Source organism: Octopus bimaculoides, chromosome 6 (genome assembly GCF_046866305.1).
Source record: "Octopus bimaculoides isolate indiv1 chromosome 6, ASM4686630v1, whole genome shotgun sequence".
NCBI lineage: Eukaryota > Metazoa > Mollusca > Cephalopoda > Octopoda > Octopodidae > Octopus > Octopus bimaculoides.
This window is the reverse complement of record NC_142933.1, coordinates 110,551,142-110,569,415: the sequence shown is the minus strand read 5'-3', so window position 1 is coordinate 110,569,415 and position 18,274 is coordinate 110,551,142. Positions and strand designations below refer to the sequence as shown.

Sequence of the window (18,274 nt, the reverse complement as noted above, 5' to 3'; positions counted from 1 at the left end):
CTGAGTTCTTATTTGAGACTCAGTGCACACTCAGGTGCTTTACAAATAACAGACATCAATCAACTCGACTGAGCAACACTAAACATCAAGGTCAAACTTTGACCAATCTGCTTCTAATTCTACCTAATTCCTTCCTTTAGAACCTTCACAATGGGCCAATATGGATTATTATGATTTCAGCTGAAAATATTTTCCTTCAACCAATTTTTAAATTTGAAGACTGAACGTTCAGGTTTTCTATTTAGCTGCAAAAACGAGCAGTGTGTGTTGAGTCACCAGGGCTGGGTTGGGCCCAAGATCAAGCCACTGTCAGCAGTCAAGCTCCCTGCCCCTCTTAGCTCTCAGTCATTACTGAAATGATAGAATTCAAGGACAATATTGTGAAACTGAATATTTCATTGGGTTCCAGTGTTGGGTAAAATAATCTTGTGGTTAAGCTAGGCCATCACTGTATCCAAAGAACTATTAAAATTCAACTCAACGATTCAGAAATCAGTCATAGATGTAGAGACGCAGAAAAGAACACGCACACACACACACACTTAACACCAATGAAGATTACACAAGTCTCAAACTACATTGATCTGATTAAATGCAAGAGCAACTTCACCATATTACTAGCAGAAACGGCTTTGGAATGACAAAAACAAACAAATAACTATTTCAATGTTTTTTTTTTCCTTCCTCATAACAGAACAGAAAAATCATGAAGTTTTTAAATATAAACATCAAAATATCAGTTATTTGTTATTGCAATGTAAAGCTATTTTTCAATGAAATCTTAAAATTCAGGTTTAAATGAATGGAGACTCACACCAGGCTTAGAATAAATCTCATTACACACACACACACACACACACTTGCGAATACTCGATTCAGTCACTAATATTATATATATACATGGAGGTATGTAAAAAGCCTTATAAGAACTCAAACGGAGAAGAAAGCAAACTAGTTTTAAAATAGAAAATGAAAATCAGATACAAAACTAAAATCAAATTAAATCTGTTACTGACGAGAGTAAAAAAAAAAAAAAGAAAAGGAATCCATTAATATTGTTCAAGGAATAGAAATGAATGTAACAGATGAATGAGGTTTAAGTAAATGCAAAATGTCGCAAAAGATGAAAGGAAAATGAACAAGTCAAAACACAAAAAAAAAAAAAACAAACAAACAAACGAAGTCACCAACTGACCTCGAGAAAGGCAGTTAGGGGCAGATAAAACCCAACAACAAGTCTACTTGCTGTGACCGAGTTACAAAAAAAAAAGAAAAAAAAAAAAAAAGAAAAAGAAAAAAAGGTTTCCTAGGTAATTAAAGTGCAACTTAGGAATATAAGGCCATCTTTTATGTAGTGATTCAAATAAGTTACCAATAAGCATGCAGAATTTACAGGAACAGGAGAAAAAAAAAATATGTGTATATATATATATATATATTTATAGAACTCAAGTTTAGAAAGAAAAATGCACATCGCCAACATGTTGTTGGGGGCCATTGTAGCTAGCCCAACAGTAAGCCGCAGAACCATACACAGAGCAGTCTTACTGTGACGTGGTGACTGACTTGCCTGTAGAATTTCTTTGGGGTCCAAAGCCAGGTCACAAGCAAGCTCTCTCTCCCTCTCTCTCTCTCTCCCACCCAATATGTACCCAAACTCAAAACTGAAACCATAAACAGGCAGAAAATATTTTTTTTTTATTTCAGCCTTTTATAAAGAGAAGAAGAAGAAGAAAAAAAAAAATCAAGTTTCAGATAAATTTGAAAATGTTAAATCTGCAAATCAAGCATATATAACATTAGCAAAGACTTCAAAACACTGGAATGTTACATATAAATGGGTGTTAGTTTTAGAATTATTCTTCATTTTGAAAGAGAATGACTGAATACATTTTCAACCTAACGGGTAGTATGTGGCTATATCATAGGATTGATCAGACTATTGGACATTCTCATACACCACTCGTCACAATGTGTTTCAAATGATGCCACCCTGTCGACTAGCCGAGAAAGTCAACATTCCCCCACAATTGGGGGGGTCGTCTGTTTTAGGGCGACTCATCTGTAGCTGAGTGGACTAGGGCAATGTGAAATGAAGTGTTTTGCCCAGGAGCACAACAGGATACCGGCTCAACGGATTGAACCCACAATCACCAGATCGTGAATGCAATGTCTCTAATGACTAGGCCACATGACTTCACATGTGTAAATATAAATGCGTTAATTTAATAACTACAATTAGTTTAATAGTTAATGAGCTCCTGCAACTCAATCTGTGCCGCCCCACACGTAGCTCACTAGGTGGAGCATCAGGCTTAATATGACAGTTACAGGCTCAAGTCCTCAGTAGGAGCACTTTGATGTCAGTGTCCTAGCCTGACCACCCCCACTTTGCTAGAGACTAAGAGAGCAAACTTGTGCATATGCGAGATATTCTATAATTACTTTTGCTTTTTTTTTTATGTTCAGTTATAATAAAAACAATTTTATTCTTCTTATACAAGAATATTATTGACACTGACTTCCAACTTTCGGCCAGTTAGTGTATGTATACACACACACACAAACTTGAAACAGCTGTTGATCTTAAGGTGTAAGTTCATCACTTTCCTCCCATAATCTGTACAGCCCCTGATGTTCATTGAACAATCCTTTCCACCAATCACTTGATCTTTGTCAAGTTACACTCTTGCTGTCATATATACTGCTATTTTGACAGCTTCTGTTTTTTTTTTTTTTGGATTCTGCTCACTGCAGACTTTTAAATTGCTTCATCTTTGTGCCACATCCTCTAGGTTATTCTACACTTTCTTCCCCACCACCTTCATTTCTGCCCATGACTTCTCTTTCATCAGTTACCCTTGAGAAATCCAAAACCAACAATAATTCTACGAATCTTAGTTCTCTCTCCGAACTGAAAAGTCTTGGAAGTCATAAAAATATTTAAAAGCTACCAGCCTTTCTATTCAGACAAATTAACAGTTGATGCATTTATATATAAAATCAACAAGTTTTCTTTCAAAATTACAAAACGGTAGAAAAAGCTGATGCATCTGGAAAGTTCTAGAAAGGATTCCTTCTACCATTCCTTGTTTGGAAATGAGATAAAAGAAATTGTTAAAAAAGAAATATTTAAAAACAAACAAACATGGGAATTGAAATGTAGAAATCATAACAGTACACATATTGAAAACTTGTTCCTTAGAGTGATTTATTAGAAATGAAAAATACCCCAAGTATACACAATGAGCTATACATTAAATAGGTAGGGGGGTCGGGGGGACAGCAGGGCAGGGGGAGGGGTTGAGAATATGTTCATAAATCACACACTTACCAGATTCCAGCAGAGCGTTCAATGTCTGATGAAATAAACATTCCTCCCACTCCCACCCCCACCCCATTCTGGATCACGTTTCAACCTTACCCCCATCGCCCCCCCTACCCCCCCAACCAAATGAACTAATGGTGTCTGGAATAAAAATGTTCAGGGTTTAATGTTATAGACGTCTATTTCTTCGAACACCATTTACACAACATTCATTTTATCCAATAAATAGAATGGATTCTGTATGCCATATCTTTGACAGTTGTGTTGCCATGGGTAACAAATGCAGGTTTGAATTGCTCGAGATTATTATTATTATTATTATTATTATCATTACACACATTTGACAAGAGTTTTATTTCAGTTTCTTGAACATAATCAGAAGGTTAGCCACAAGTTCCTGAGGTCAGAAAACTTTTTTGTGAATGTAAAAAAAAAAAAAAAAAAAAAAAATGCTAATCAAGTTTTCTAAATCAATAAAATTAAAACAGTTTGAAATCTTTGAAATTGTATTACTTCTCCAGTAAAATAAGGAATTTTTAATGCGATTCCACTAATCCAAAGAAAACAACATTCTCCTCTCTGCTGGGAGAAATTAGAAAGATGGAGGAAGGTAGAAGAACTTTGCAGATGAGTAACTCAATAATTTAAAGAGCAGAGAGTAACTGTGGTTGTACTAGTGATGGAGATTAAAAAAAAAGGGGGCTGTAGACAAAGAAAAGGACATGAGGGAAGTCTGAAGAGACTAAACAATGACGCTTACCTTGAATTCAAGTGTTGGATGGTAAGTAGCTGGGCTAAAGTCCTCTTCTATCCCCTCACCTGCATAAACTGTACATAACAATCAATACCCATCAGGTTAATTAGGCTTATGATCTAATGAAAACTCCTAAATAGGCAGGTTTCTTAAAAAATAGACATTTTGTAAGGAAAAGAGATTAAGTTTGTTTAATGGAGAGGTATTTAATAAAAAAAATTTAAAAAAAAAAGGAAAAAAATATACATTTGCTTGTTTTTTTTTTTTCTTTTTTCTCAAGGAGTGAACAGTCACAAAATGATTGTGAAATAAGAACGAGGGGCAAGGGAGCAGGAGGAATAACAGGTTTAGCAGCTGAAGACTTGAGCCAACCAGCAAGAACAGCAGTAGCAGCAGCAAGCCCAAGCTGAAGAATAATAATAATAGTAGTATTGACGAGCTTACCAATTACTGCTGTAATTACCAATCAGACTGTCACTGCTAGAGAATTTAGTGATTCCCGTTGTGACACTCACCAATGAGGTGGACACTCTAAGTTGGTGGCAATAAGGAGGGAGAAGTAGAAGAAGAGGAAGAAAAAAAAGAGAGAAAGAAAAAAGAAAATAAACAGCTCTAACATAACATTTAGAACCTCCCTGCTTGTTGCGGTGATTGTGTTGTCGTTGCTGGTTGATTCATTATGACACCACGTGGATATGGGTTGTAAGGAGCACGAATGCCTATTGCTGGTGGCACAGTGGCTGGCATTCGAGTGAGAATCGGGCCTGAAATTGTCAAAAGGTTTTTAGAATAAGTGACGAAAAAAGACAAAAAAAAAGACTAGAAGAATAATCATTAAAATGTTAAAGAAAATCATTTTACACAAAGTCAGAATTAAAGTAAATGCAATGTTAGTTTTCTATTTCTGGGATCCATTTGCCATTTAAAGTGCATCCACTTCACATTGTAAAGTGGTTGGCATTTGGAAGGGCATCAAGCTGCAAAAAAAAAAAAACTTGCCAAAGCTAACCTCACATGTGCTTGTGCCCTGTAGAAAGCACTAAGTCCACTCTGCTGAATGGTTGATGTTAGGAAGGGCATCCAGCTGTAAAAACCCTACCAAAACAGCCACAAAAGTCTGGTGCAGGCTTCTGCCTTGACTGGCTCCTGTGAAACCATTCCACCCATGCCAGCATGGAAGGCAGACGCTGAACTATGTGATGATGGTGATTTGTACATTCTTTAACCTTTTAGCATTTAAACTGATCGTACCCAGACCAAATATTCTACCTATTTTATGTTCAAACTAGCCAGATCCAGCCTCTCACACCTACCCAACAATGTCATTCTAAAAACAAACAATCACATTGTCAAAATCTCAAGGCTATGAGATGATGCATAATTAATTTGAAACAATGTGAATAAATAAGGATTACATTTGATAGAGTAATCAGAAATGCTGAAGGGTCAATCACTTGCAAACAGTTCAAAATTTCTCCAAGACACCTGATGAAGGCTGGAGGGTATATCAGCCGAAACGTGTTAACAACAAACAAAATGAGGACAGATATCCATCAAATGTAAATAATATACATAATTCCTCATCTCTTAAATATAGAACTGCATGTAAAGGTTGTTTTCTAAATTCTTTCTATTCTGGTGATTATAGAGCGTTGAGATGTTGTGGTGAAGGAGTATATTCTTAGTGAGAGTGGCTCTCTTACCATTAATACCAAAGGGAACATGGCACGGAAGTGTTACAATGAAAAAATACAAAAGAGAGGACCTGCCGCAAGCAGACTCACTCGTCCAAATTAACAGTGAATACAGTAGAAAGACTGGTCACAAGTGTCATCATCATCTTCCAGGTTGGTAAAGGCCAGAGGCCTGCTGCACCAAGCGCCACTGTCTGCTTCAGCATGGTTTCTACAGCTGGATGCTCTTCTTGATGGACGGGGTGCATTTTACATGACACCACAAAACTTGCAAGACAAAAATCCCTCAACTGAGAGGGGAAATGATACTGAGGGAGGCGGCTTTGTGCCATGTGAAGAGAGGTTAAACTAGGGACAGAGGGTGGGGATATGCCAGGGCATAAATCTGAAGGATTATAAAAAGAAATGTAATGGCAGAGGATTATCATCATCATTGTTTTACGTCCGCTTTCCATGCTGGCATGGGTTGGACGGTTTGACTGAGATCTGGAGAGCCAGAAGCTGCACCAGGCTCCAATCCGATCTACAATCTGTTTCTACAGCTGGATGCCCTTCCTAATGCCAACCACTCCGAGAGAGTAGTAGGTGCTCCAGCACAGGAGCCAGTCAGGCAGACTCAATGGCAAAAGCAACTGGACCAACAAATACAGTGACTGAAATGCTGAATGGACCAGGTGGGTGGGGAGATTGTGTGCATCATCAATGAGGTAGTTGCTGTAGTAGTATTGTCTTATTAACTGCTACAAAAGTAAAACGAAATGTAAGAGAGAGATGATGATATAATACCATGTATTTGATCGATCAGATACTGATGTGAATTAGATTAGAATTAAAAACCGTATTAAGAAAAAAAATATTTCCAAAATACATAATCATAGATTTCGAAACAATTTCAAAGTCAGAATTTCATCCTAAACATCAAAAGGGTTATAATACAACAAGGTCCAGTGATTTCAATTTACTCCAGATTGAAATTATTGCATTGGTGCAACACAACAGTTCTTACCAAACTAGAGCAAGCTGCTTTACACCAATATCTACCTGCTATTTTCTGGAGAATATGTCAAGCTAGGATCAAATTCAATTCGAATCTCTACAGTAAACCACCAGTTTGGTCTAAGATTGCTGGTTTCAGGAGTTGATTGACCATGTGACAACATCATTGCAGGAGTTAGAGTGCAATTAAGAACAGAATTAATTTAGATGAGGCAGTTTGACTTTGTCCTGTTAAAAGGACACTATTAATGTTGGCGAGACAAGCGCAGGAGAAATATTAGCTAAAAGTAAGCTGTTGTAACTTGCACATACTGACCAGGAGAAGGGTTTTGATAGTTCCATGATTTATTATGTGATGAATGTTAAGGAAACCCAGACGAATTTCTTGTACAAACTATATACACAGGTATATGCAGCAAGGTCAGTGTTAGCTATGTGAACAGTGACAAGTTTAGAGTGCAGGTTGGGGTCTATTTGGGCCTGGTCCTCAGCCCTTTCTGTCCATTGTAGTCTTCCAAGATATAACAGGAGTTTAAGACTGTTAGTCCATGGGAACTCTCATGTGTTGATGATTTAGTTCTGAGAATTAAATCTAATGTTGATTTACAGAAGAAATTTTAGATAAGTAAAGAAAACTAGAATAGAGAAACCTCAAACATAGCAAATAGTAAATTTTATTAAATATGAAAAAAGATAGGGTTCTGGTGCCGGGTTTGATATGCAAGAAGAGGAGGAGACAGAAATTCTGCATGGATGCCTAGGAGGAATAAATTAATTAACCGTAGGTGCAAGTGTTCTAAGAGCACAGTGGTTTGTGTAAGAATGTGTTATCGCCTCTGATAGCAATAAAGAACTGCTCTCTCAGAATGAGGAGTAAATCATTTAATGTTTGTATGTAATGCTACATGGTGGCAGCACATGGGCCTTGGCTGCAGAGCATTTGCAAAGACTAGAAATGAAGTGAGCACACACTGCTGGATGCTGGAGTACAAATGAGGGTAGAGAGAAACCAGATACCAAAGGAATCAGATGTAGTGTGCAAGAGAGAAAAACTGAACTGGTATAGGCATGTGATGTGCAAGAAAGTAGTGAATGCTCCAAGTGGAGTGACCCTGTGAAAGATGGAGATTGAGGACGACAAGAGACAAAGCATTAAAGGCAGTTCACAAGAAGTTACACTTCACAAAGACAAAGGATTCTGAGGGTTAGCCCCTCATAACTTAACAGTAAGTATTACCCTTCTGTATTAATAGCTACCATTTCAGGTCACTCATGGTCAACACACACACACACACTTACATCAACCAATTTCTAGAACCACCACTCGCTTCTCTTACTAACATGTAGCTGCCCTTAGTGACCTCTTCTCTCTCTCTCATTGCTTAACTGTCTCCTTCTTTACTTCACCTAGCATTGATTATTTTCTCCCATTACTGTTTCTTCCACCATACTCTCTCAATTCTTCTCTTCTCTCCTACCCTGATTCATCTTCTGCCTATTCTGTTGCTTACACTGCCTTCTTGAACAAAAAGAGACAACACACAATGGTCAGCTCTCTTTTGTCTTGCACTAATGCCACAACCAAATACTTCCAATTCATTTTGTAAAGTGGCTGGGGGTTTAGGAAAAGTACTGAGCTGCAGAAACTATGTAGAAAATAAAACACAAGTGAGACATGTCCCCCTCCCCCATCTCCCTACTCGTCTTGGACGGCAGAAACTGAATAAGAACTGATTTGGACTGTGATGACCCATCAAACCCATGCCAGAAGAGAGAATGGATGTAAAACCAATGGCTTTGTAAACAAGCATTTATTGTGGAATATAAGAAATGCAGTTGTACATATTTATGCATTCATTCATATTTGTCGCTCTGTTTGATATATATGAGGAATATAAGAGGAGGGTTTAAAAGAGAAAATAATATTTACTGACCAGACAGCATTCCAGATGTCATCATACCTTGTACAGGCCGAGGCGACTGAGTGGCTTTTTTATACTTAGGGAGACTGGCACGTCTTTCTTCCTATAAAAGCAATAATAATACATCACTTGTAGAAATTAAAACAAACATCGTAGGTCTTCGATATCTAATAGACTGTTTCAGACATTCCTCAATGACAGAAAATTACAGCAAGACGACTTTAGTTTTTTGGGGAAATTAAAAACAAAGAAAAATGTAGTGCATCATTCACTTACTGATCAAGTAATTCTTCAACGGAGAAAGATGGCCACCTCAACCATTTGCTGAGTTCTAGGACATTAGTAGGAATTTTCAAAGCAACATTATCTAGAATCTGTAACATTTATTTTTAAATCTAGGAGGACAGCATCAGGCAGGTAAATATATCTACATTTATGATGTTAACAGACTTTGAAATTCAAATTTGCCACTTTAAAAATACAAGAACGGAAAACGGTCAACGGCATAAAATCACAAGGAATTTGCTGAAGAAAGTTGAAAGACTTCCAACCAGAGATCAAAAAATCACTGCTGGGTCACAGTGCCCAATACTGACAGCATCTATGTACACAAACATCAAACTCCAGATTTAAAAGTAAGCAGCAAATAAAACTGACATTCAACCGGGGGTCCCCCCACCACCACCACCAAAGGCATAAATGATATGAGTGATGGGCTGGTTTTTTTTACCATGAATAGAAATCACATCACACATTTCACTCCCCAGAATATACGACACCACCAGCCAAGGATTTAGTTGGCATTATCTTGGTTGCATTGCTGAGTTATGTCTGCCGCCAATATACTCAAGCCTCACAAGGCGGTGAGCTGGTAGAAACATTGGCACGCCAGGCAAAATGCTTAGCGGTATTTTGTCCATCTTTATGTTCTGAGTTCAAATTCCGCTGAGGTTGACTTTGCTTTTCATCCTTTCAGCGTCAATAAATTAAGTACCAGTTGCGTACTGGGGTTGATCTAATTGACTGACCCCCTCCCCAAAAATTTCTGGCCTTGTGCCTAGAGTAGAAAAGAATATACTCAAGTCACACTAGCCAAGTTGAATTAATTCCTTAGAAATAGCACAAAATTAATCGACTGATTGTTGCTAAGTAAATGGGAACACTTAATATACAAGTTTCAACACTTCCAGTGAATAAAGCTTCATGAGATAAGATGACCTTGAACTTCCCCTCATAAAGAACACTGTTTATCAGCTTGAAACCTCAAGTTAGAGAGATAATATTCAGTTGTGAAAGTTGCATTGTTTTACAAGAGCCTTGGTCAGTTTATCATCATCGTTTAATGTCCATTTTCCATGCTGGCATGGGTTGGACAGTTCGACTGGGATGTGAGAAGCCAGGAAGCTGCACCAGGCTCCAGTCTGATCTGGCAGTATTTCAACAGCTGGATGCCCTTCCTAACGCCAAACCACTCTGAGTGTAGTGGGTGCTTTTTACATGCCACAGGCACGGAAGCCAGTCAAGGCGGCGCTGGCATCGGCCATGTTCGGATGGTGCTTTTTATGTGCCACTGGCACGGGGATCACAACTACAATTTCCATTTGATTTTGATGTACTTGACTCAATAGGTCTCCTCAAGCACAGCATGTTGCCCTACGATCCAAGGTACCTTTGAGTGGGCTGGGGCTGGTTATGTGACACTGGTGTAGGCTTCAGCTGTGAACTCATTTTAGTGAAGCAAAAGTTCCAAATAGTAACAAAAACCAGGTCAAAGACTTGATTCAGACAAGAACTTGACCATCACACAACTGTACACCACATACACCACTACCTTGAGAAGAATAGCAAAATTAATTTTACATTTTCACTTTGAATGTTTTTTTTGTTTAAATCAGGTTTTTTTAAAAAACCCTTTAACAGTTATTTGAAAGGGGGGGGGGAAAAGAAATTTAAATAATTCAAAATATAGCAAAAATAAAAGACAGGAATTTAAGGAGGGAAAGGATATTTTTATACACACAACATGCATACACAGGCATACATTTTATGTGTGTGCAAGTGGAAGAGAAAGAAATGTGTCGAGATAAGACTCCAAGATGGTAGCTGTTAAGAAGTAAGAAGATGGAAGAGAGCCAGTCAACCGATGCCACAAACCCACACATAAACTCACCAGCGATATGTCTTCATCCGGATGCATCAACTTCGACGTTAACCCTGATGCTGATTCTGGTTTACGGATAATAGGTGCTCCTGATATTGTGGCACTGGGGGAGATTGATGTTGTGACAGCAGCTGCTGAAGGAAATGTTGGTTTTATCTGTGCCATTGCTTGGCTTATAGCTGTGGTGGGTTTGAAATCTGGTCCAACTGGTCGCGATGTGCTAGTCTGTGTCTGGTTAAAAACAAAAATGAAAACATTGATCAATATTTAGCATCAAATACGACAGACAGGTTACAACAGATAATGTTGAGGAGACAGGCTCAATCTACACTAGCATAAAAAAAAAAGAAAAAGGAAAAAGATACTACAGTGGTGCTTTATAAATATATCATTATGGTCCTTAACTCCTCCATTGCTACTGATCGACATCCCTTCTTGTCTTAATCTGCTAATCCTAGCACCCTCACATTTGATATCCCAACTATTTTCCTGTATCTTTAGTTATATCATCATCATCATCGTTTAACGTCCGCTTTCCATGCTAGCATAGGTTGGATGATTTGACTGAGGACTGGCGGACCAGATGGCTGCACCAGGCTCCAATCTGATCTGGAAGAGTTTCTACAGCTGGATGCCCTTCTTAACACCAACCACTCTGAGTGTAGTGGGTGCTTTTTATGTGCCACTGGCACAGGGGCCAGAGGAGGCTGGCAACGGCCACGATCGGTTGGTGCTTTTTACGTGCCACCGGTACGGAAGCCAGTCAAGGCGGTGCAGGCATTGGCCACGTTTGGATGGTGCTTTTTACATGCCACCGGCACGGGTATCACAACTACAATTTCCATTTGATGTTGATGTACTTGACTCAATAGGTCTCCTCAAGCACAGCAGGTCGTCCTATGAACCAAGGTACTTTTGAATGGGCTGGGCTGGTTATGTGAAACTGGTGTAGGATACAGCCGTGAACTCACTTTATTTGTCGGGTCTTCGCAGTCACAGCATATTTCCAGAGGTCTCAGTCTCTTGTCATTGCCTCTGTGAGGCCCAACAGTCAAAGGTCGTGCTTCACCACCTCATCCCATGTTTTCCTGTGTCTCCCCCTTCCATGGATTCCTACCACTGTTTAAGAGTGGCACTTCTTCATACAGCTCTCCTCATCCATCCGTAGTACATGACCATACCAATGCAAACGTCTCTTTTGCACACCACATTCAATGCTTCTTATGTCCAGCATTTCTCTCAGGGCGCTTACACTCTGTCGTGCGCACACTGACATTACACATCTAGCGGATCATGCTAGCTTCATTTCTTTCGAGCTTACGTCTTCAGCAGTCACAGCCCATGTTTCACTGCTGTGAAGCATGGCAGTTCGCACACATGCATCGTACAATCTGCTTTTCACTCTGAGCAAGAGGCCCTTTGTCACCAGTAGGGATAGAAGCTTTCTAAACTTTGCCCAGGCTATTCTTATTCTAGTAGTAACACTCTCTGAGCATCCACCCCCACTACTAACTTGGTCAACTAGGTAGCGGAATCTATCAACTACTTCTAGTTTTTCCCCCAGGAGTGTGATGGAATCTATTTTCTGAGCATCTGTGGTGATTATTGCCCCTGTGCATCTGCCGCACACGTAAGATATCTTCTCGGTTAATCTTCCTTTGATGCTGCTGCACCTCTTATGTGTCCATAGCTTACACTGGGTACATCTTATGCAGTTTCTACCTACACCTTTTCTACAGATCGAGCAGGGCCACCTACCTGAGGGGTTATGTGATGAGTTCACCTTCCTACTTACTAGAACTTTGGTCTTCGCTACATTGACTCTAGGGCCTTTCGATTCTAAACCTTGCTTCCATACCTGAAATTTCTTCTCTAGTTCTGGTAGTGATTCTGCTATGAGGGCCAGGTCATCAGCATAGAGGAGCTCCCAGGGGCAACCCATCTTGAATTCCTCTGTTATTGCCTGGAGGACTATGATGAATAAAAGGGGACTGAGGGCTGATACTTGGTGGACCCCTATTTCTACCTGGAATTCTTCACTATACTCATTGCTAATCCTAACCCTCTGTATAGGGCCTGTACAGCCCTTATTAACCATTCGTCAATCTCCAGTTTCCACATCGCCCACCACATAAGGGATCGGGGGACCCTGTCAAAGGCTTTCTCCAAATCCACAAAAGCTATGTATAGGGGTTTATCTTTGGCTAGGTATTTCTCCTGCAGTTGCTGCACCAGGAATATAGCAGCAGTGGTGCTTCTACCTGGCACAAAACCGAACTGCATCTCATCTAAGCAGACTCTCTCCTTAATGAGGTGGGCTATGACCCTCTCCATGACCTTCATCACCTGATCCAGCAGTTTGATACCCCTTTAGTTATTTCTATCTAGAGCATCACCTTTACCCTTGTAGCAGTTGACTATGGTGCTGCTATGCCAGTCATTGGGTATGACTCAATCATGAACTCCCTGGTTTACAATGCAGGTGACTAGGCCATAGCCCACACCACCAGATGTTTTTAGCATGTCAGCAGTGATTCCTGATGGGCTGGGGGGCTTTTGCTGGCTTCATACCCTTCATCCATTTTTTTAAGATGAGAGATTTAGCTTCTTTTTCTAATAGGTCAAGTGGTTAATATAGAGGTTTTCCCAAGGCCAACCTGATGTTAAGTAACAAAATTATGCAGTTTCTCTCTCACCAACACTTCACATCATTTCCCCATTTCTCTACATTTTTATTACAGTTACTCTCCACTTCCACCAATCATCTTCTCCTCTCTGACTCACTTCCTATTGTTTCTTTACCTACCAGCCCTAAACCGAGATTCATTATTGACCACACCCCCACCCCTTTCTAACCATTTGTTACTCTTCTTTCACACTTACCCAAACCTATCCACCCAGCAATCCTTGATTCCCTGTCCCTCTTCTCTTTCTATCCACCTTGTTGTATCCTGACAGCACACCAACATGCTTTCTCCCTTTCCTGCTGGGGCAGCTATGTATCCCCATTACAGCAAGGCCTGTCGGCTTGTCCCTCTATCATACTTTAAGCTCTCAATTACCTGCTACAAAGCCACCTCCCTCATTCAACGGGTTTTTTTCTTGCAAGTTACTTAGCACCCTCACTAGTGCTGGTGCAATGGAGAAAAAAAAAAAGAAAAAAAGCTGCCAAGACATTCTGTAAAGTGGTTGGTGTTAGGAAAGGCATTCAACCATAGAAATCCTGCCAAAGTTGACAGTGACGCTTGAAGGATCCTGTGGAACCATTCAACCATTGCTGACATGGAAGACATGCTAAATGATGATGATGATGAATTCAATCAGAAACCTGCCAGTGTATCAACAAGACTAGTCCAGAGCACAGAGCAAAGGATGACTTAAGAAGCAGTCAGATGAAATACAAGTCACAGACCCTAGACATAGACAAAGTGACCATACTACAAACTTATCCATCCATTCTCTCTGCCCCCAGTTTCAGGCATCTCCTCCATAGGGTCCTACCAGAAACAACCACTATTTCACTTTCCAGCTGGATTTCCAAACTTAACCAACTGAAACTAGAGATACTCAACCATCTCATTCTTCATCTCTACCCTTACGTTTTCTACTGGTTGGCTTAGCTTAATCCATTTTGTGGTCCTTTCCTGAGACATTCTAATTACATTTCAACAAAAGCTGTGATCTCTCAATGCAGAGAAGTAGCAGGTCAACTTGGAGAGTCCATTTGACATATGGAAAACCAATGATGATGATGATGATGATAGTGAGGGTGACAAGTTAGAAATGCTTCAAGTCCTGTTGTATCAATATTTTTAAATAGTTGATAGGAAGCCCTAGTATACCTGTCCAGCTGCTGCAGCGGGGAAAAGAGGTTTTGCTGGTGCATTCTGTGTTGAAGTTATAGACTGTGAGGAAATTGGAGGTCTTGACACTTGAGGCATTATTCCTCGTGGAGGAACAGCCATTGTGGGAATACCAGGACCATTGTTTGGATGCATTCTGCAAAGAAGGAATACAACAAAATTGAATAAAGAATTCTTTAAATATACTTTATAAAAATGTTTTTATGAGAGACAAAGTTAAAAACTGACACATTAAACATCTTTCTTTATTTTTGTTTCCTTCTTTAAAACCTAATCACTTAAGTCTTTGATTGCACGAGATCAGGTGATGATTGAAATATTGATTCATTCTGAGGAGAACTTGAGAACCATTTACTTACAGCTGATATCTTAAAAGTGTATTTACCATTCCTCATAATTCCTTTATTGGTTTCTATATTTAGTTGACATGAACATTGGAAATATTGAGACATCACAAGATGTTTTACAATTGTTATTAGTAATTATTGGTATGAATAAAGCAGAGATGAAATTAAGACTTACCCCATTTGTGCTATTGGTCCCATAGGGCCTGCAAAAAAAAGAGAAAAATAATAATAAAAGCTGTTGTTTAACCTGAAGTCAATCCTAATCAACCAGTTGTAGAATTTGTGTTTTTTAGTTAAGTCTTTGCTATTATTATCCATATGTGAATTAGTCAATGAAACGAGGATTCCCCCATTTCTTTCAATATCTAGTTACTAAGGCCACATGTAATTTTCATTTCATTTTCAGCCAGACTCTCATTGCTGTTGCAAAAATCCTTATGAGATAAATTCAACGATTAAAAGAGGTACATGCATATTAATTAAGTTTTAAAATATTTTAATAAGAATAATTATTAAATACTACAGCTTTCTTTCTGTGCCCGAACTAGCTATACTGTGCATAAGCTTAGCCTTACACAAGGGCTGCCCAATGTGCATTTTTGCACACACGTTACACCCACTCACCCTTCTCCACCATTTTAACTCGGTGATTCATACGTCACGTGTGCTGTTTATGTGAATACATATATTTTGAGCATACCCTTATTCCCCCTCCTTACAGCCCTCATACAAGTGCCCTGATGTCATACAGTTGAATATTTACACACATAATACTTAAGCTGCTCTATGTAACCACCCTATTCTCATATCCACTTGTTCACTCTTGCTTAGGATGTTGGACGAAGTGCGGTGCGGGGTGGGAGACTGGTGTCTTCTGCTAAAGCCTTGTGAGAGGATTTGGTAGACGGAAACTGAAAGAAGCATGCCCCCAGCCAATCTTGGTATGTTTATATCCCTGTAACTTAGTGGTTGGCAAAAGAGGCTGATACAATAAGTACTAGGTTTACAAAGAGTAAGTCCTGGGGTTGATTTGTTCAACTGAAGGTGGTGCTCCAGCATGGCTGCAGTGAAATGACTAAAAGAATATGTGTATATATATATATATATATATATTTTGTTTCAGTCATTAGATTGTGGCCATGTTGAAGCACCACCTTGAAGAATTCTCAGTGGAATGAATTCACTGCAATGCATTGCAGAGAATTCATTCCACACTTGAATGGAAGAAACTTACCAACAGGAGGCATTGGTGCCATTGGACCGATTGGTCCTATTGGCCCTAATGGCCCAGCTGGTCCCGGTCCTGGAGGAAGAGGAGGCATACTAGGAGCCCCTGGTGGAACAAAAGGTGGCATTGCAGCAACTGGTACCTGACCTCCATTGAAGTAAGTGTTGTTAGCGGGGCAACTGTTGCTGTCTTCATCACTGTCTGCTTGCGGCTGCCGATTATCTCCTGGCAAACAGAAGAAAAGAAAATCATTTAATAAAAAAAAAAAAAAAAAAAAAAACAATTTTAACAACTTTGAAGACTTGGAAAGAACCTTCCAGTATCACCCAAGGACACTAATGCCTTAGGATTCAAAATGGACAATGTGAAAATATTTAGATCTAAATTTTAATTTTCCAGCATAACTTTAAGAATTAGAAATACAAAAGTATGTCCCAAACACTCAAAAACGAGCATCTATTTTACTAAATCTCAAAAAAATTCATTATTTCAAAAATTTATTGGAGCTTCAAGGAAGTGTGTCTATCATTAGAAACACAAAAAGGAAAGAATAACTGGAAAGAAATGAAGAATCTCTGTTGAAGAATTATCGGAGAGTCTAAGAGCTACACTCAAACAGGAAGAGACAAACTGAGCAAAATATAGGATAAAGGGGTCTCTCTCAATTCAGTATGAAAAGACCCTTTCCAAAGATCTGAATGCCAAACCAGTGAGCAGAAAGTGAACCAGATTTCATCTTTGCATCAAATCATATCAACACTAAGAACCCCAACAATATTCCAGCCAAAGATAAGTGGTGAGAGTGGCCAGGATTGTTCTCATGCCAGACATAATGCTTTGTGGCATTTCATCTGCCTTTAATGTTCTGAGTTCAAATTCCACCAAGGTTGACTTTGCCATTCATCCTTTTGGGGGAGAGGGTGGGGGGGGGGGGGGGGTTCGATAAAATAAACACCAGTTGAACACTGGGTTGATGCAATCAGTTTACCTCCTGCACCCTGAAATTGCTGGCCTTGTGCCAAAATTTGAAACCAATGTTACAGTTAAAGGTAGACAATCACACACACACACACACACATTATTGATGTCAGAGCGCATTATTAAAAAGAAAGAACACAATTGAATGTGATGCACTACAACAATGGTTCCCAACCTGTGGCCCGTAAAGGTAGTACTGGGGGGTAGGGGGGTCAGTGAACTAAGCTTAAAATTTCATATCTACATATCTCTCTCTATAGTGGTTGGCGTTAGGAAGGGCATCCAGCTGTAGAAACTCTGCCAAATCAGATCGGAGCCTGGTGTTGCCATCCAGTTTCACCAGTCCTCAGTCAAATCGTCCAACCCATGCTAGCATGGAAAGCGGACGTTAAACGATGGTGATGATGATGATATATATATATATATATACACACACACACACACATCCACATAAAGATAAGCATATTAAAAGGAGTCCGTGGGAAGATTCATTTAAATAAAAGGGGTCCTTGGTCGTGAAAAGGTTGGGAACCACTGCATGTGAAATTGGGGTTCTCAAAACTGCTTTTACTGCCTCATGATTGTCAGGGCAGTGGAGCTGGCAAAATTGTCCCCATGTTGGATGAAATGCATTTTTTTCTCTTTAAATTCTGAGTATAAATGTCACCGAGGTTGATTCTGCCTTTGACCCTTTCAGGGTTGATAAAATAAAGTACCAGGCAAGTACTGGGGTCAGTGTAATCAACCTGTGCTCGTCACCTTTAAATTGCTGGCCTTGTGCCAATATTAGAAAAGATTAGTATCATTTCTACAGCTTTTTACATTTGAAACAAATAACAGTTTCCCATTCAGTGACTGAATCGGAAGGATTTTCAAACAAAATGAAGCAATAAGACGACTAATATAAGCCATGTGCTGGGTGGAGGGCTTCCCTTTAGTTTCTGATTGTGATGGCAAGAATGAAGTCATTGCAGTGGAAATTTAACCTTTTACCATCCACATT

General features: G+C 39.4%; 1 protein-coding gene across 1 annotated transcript in view; it reads right to left on the bottom strand.

The window, feature by feature from the left end:
* Nucleotides 1-3,186: 3,186 nt before the first annotated feature.
* The window catches only part of LOC106873553 (BUB3-interacting and GLEBS motif-containing protein ZNF207), a 29,504-nt gene continuing 14,416 nt past the window's right edge, over nt 3,187-18,274 (bottom strand). The window contains exons 4-9 of the mRNA XM_014920976.3: nt 16,300-16,518; nt 15,241-15,268; nt 14,698-14,854; nt 10,865-11,086; nt 8,707-8,797; nt 3,187-4,846 (exon numbers count right to left, since the gene is read on the bottom strand). Of these exons, the coding sequence (XP_014776462.1) occupies nt 4,707-4,846; nt 8,707-8,797; nt 10,865-11,086; nt 14,698-14,854; nt 15,241-15,268; nt 16,300-16,518 (857 nt within the window). The 3' untranslated portion in view covers nt 3,187-4,706. The remainder of the gene's footprint in view (nt 4,847-8,706; nt 8,798-10,864; nt 11,087-14,697; nt 14,855-15,240; nt 15,269-16,299; nt 16,519-18,274) is intronic.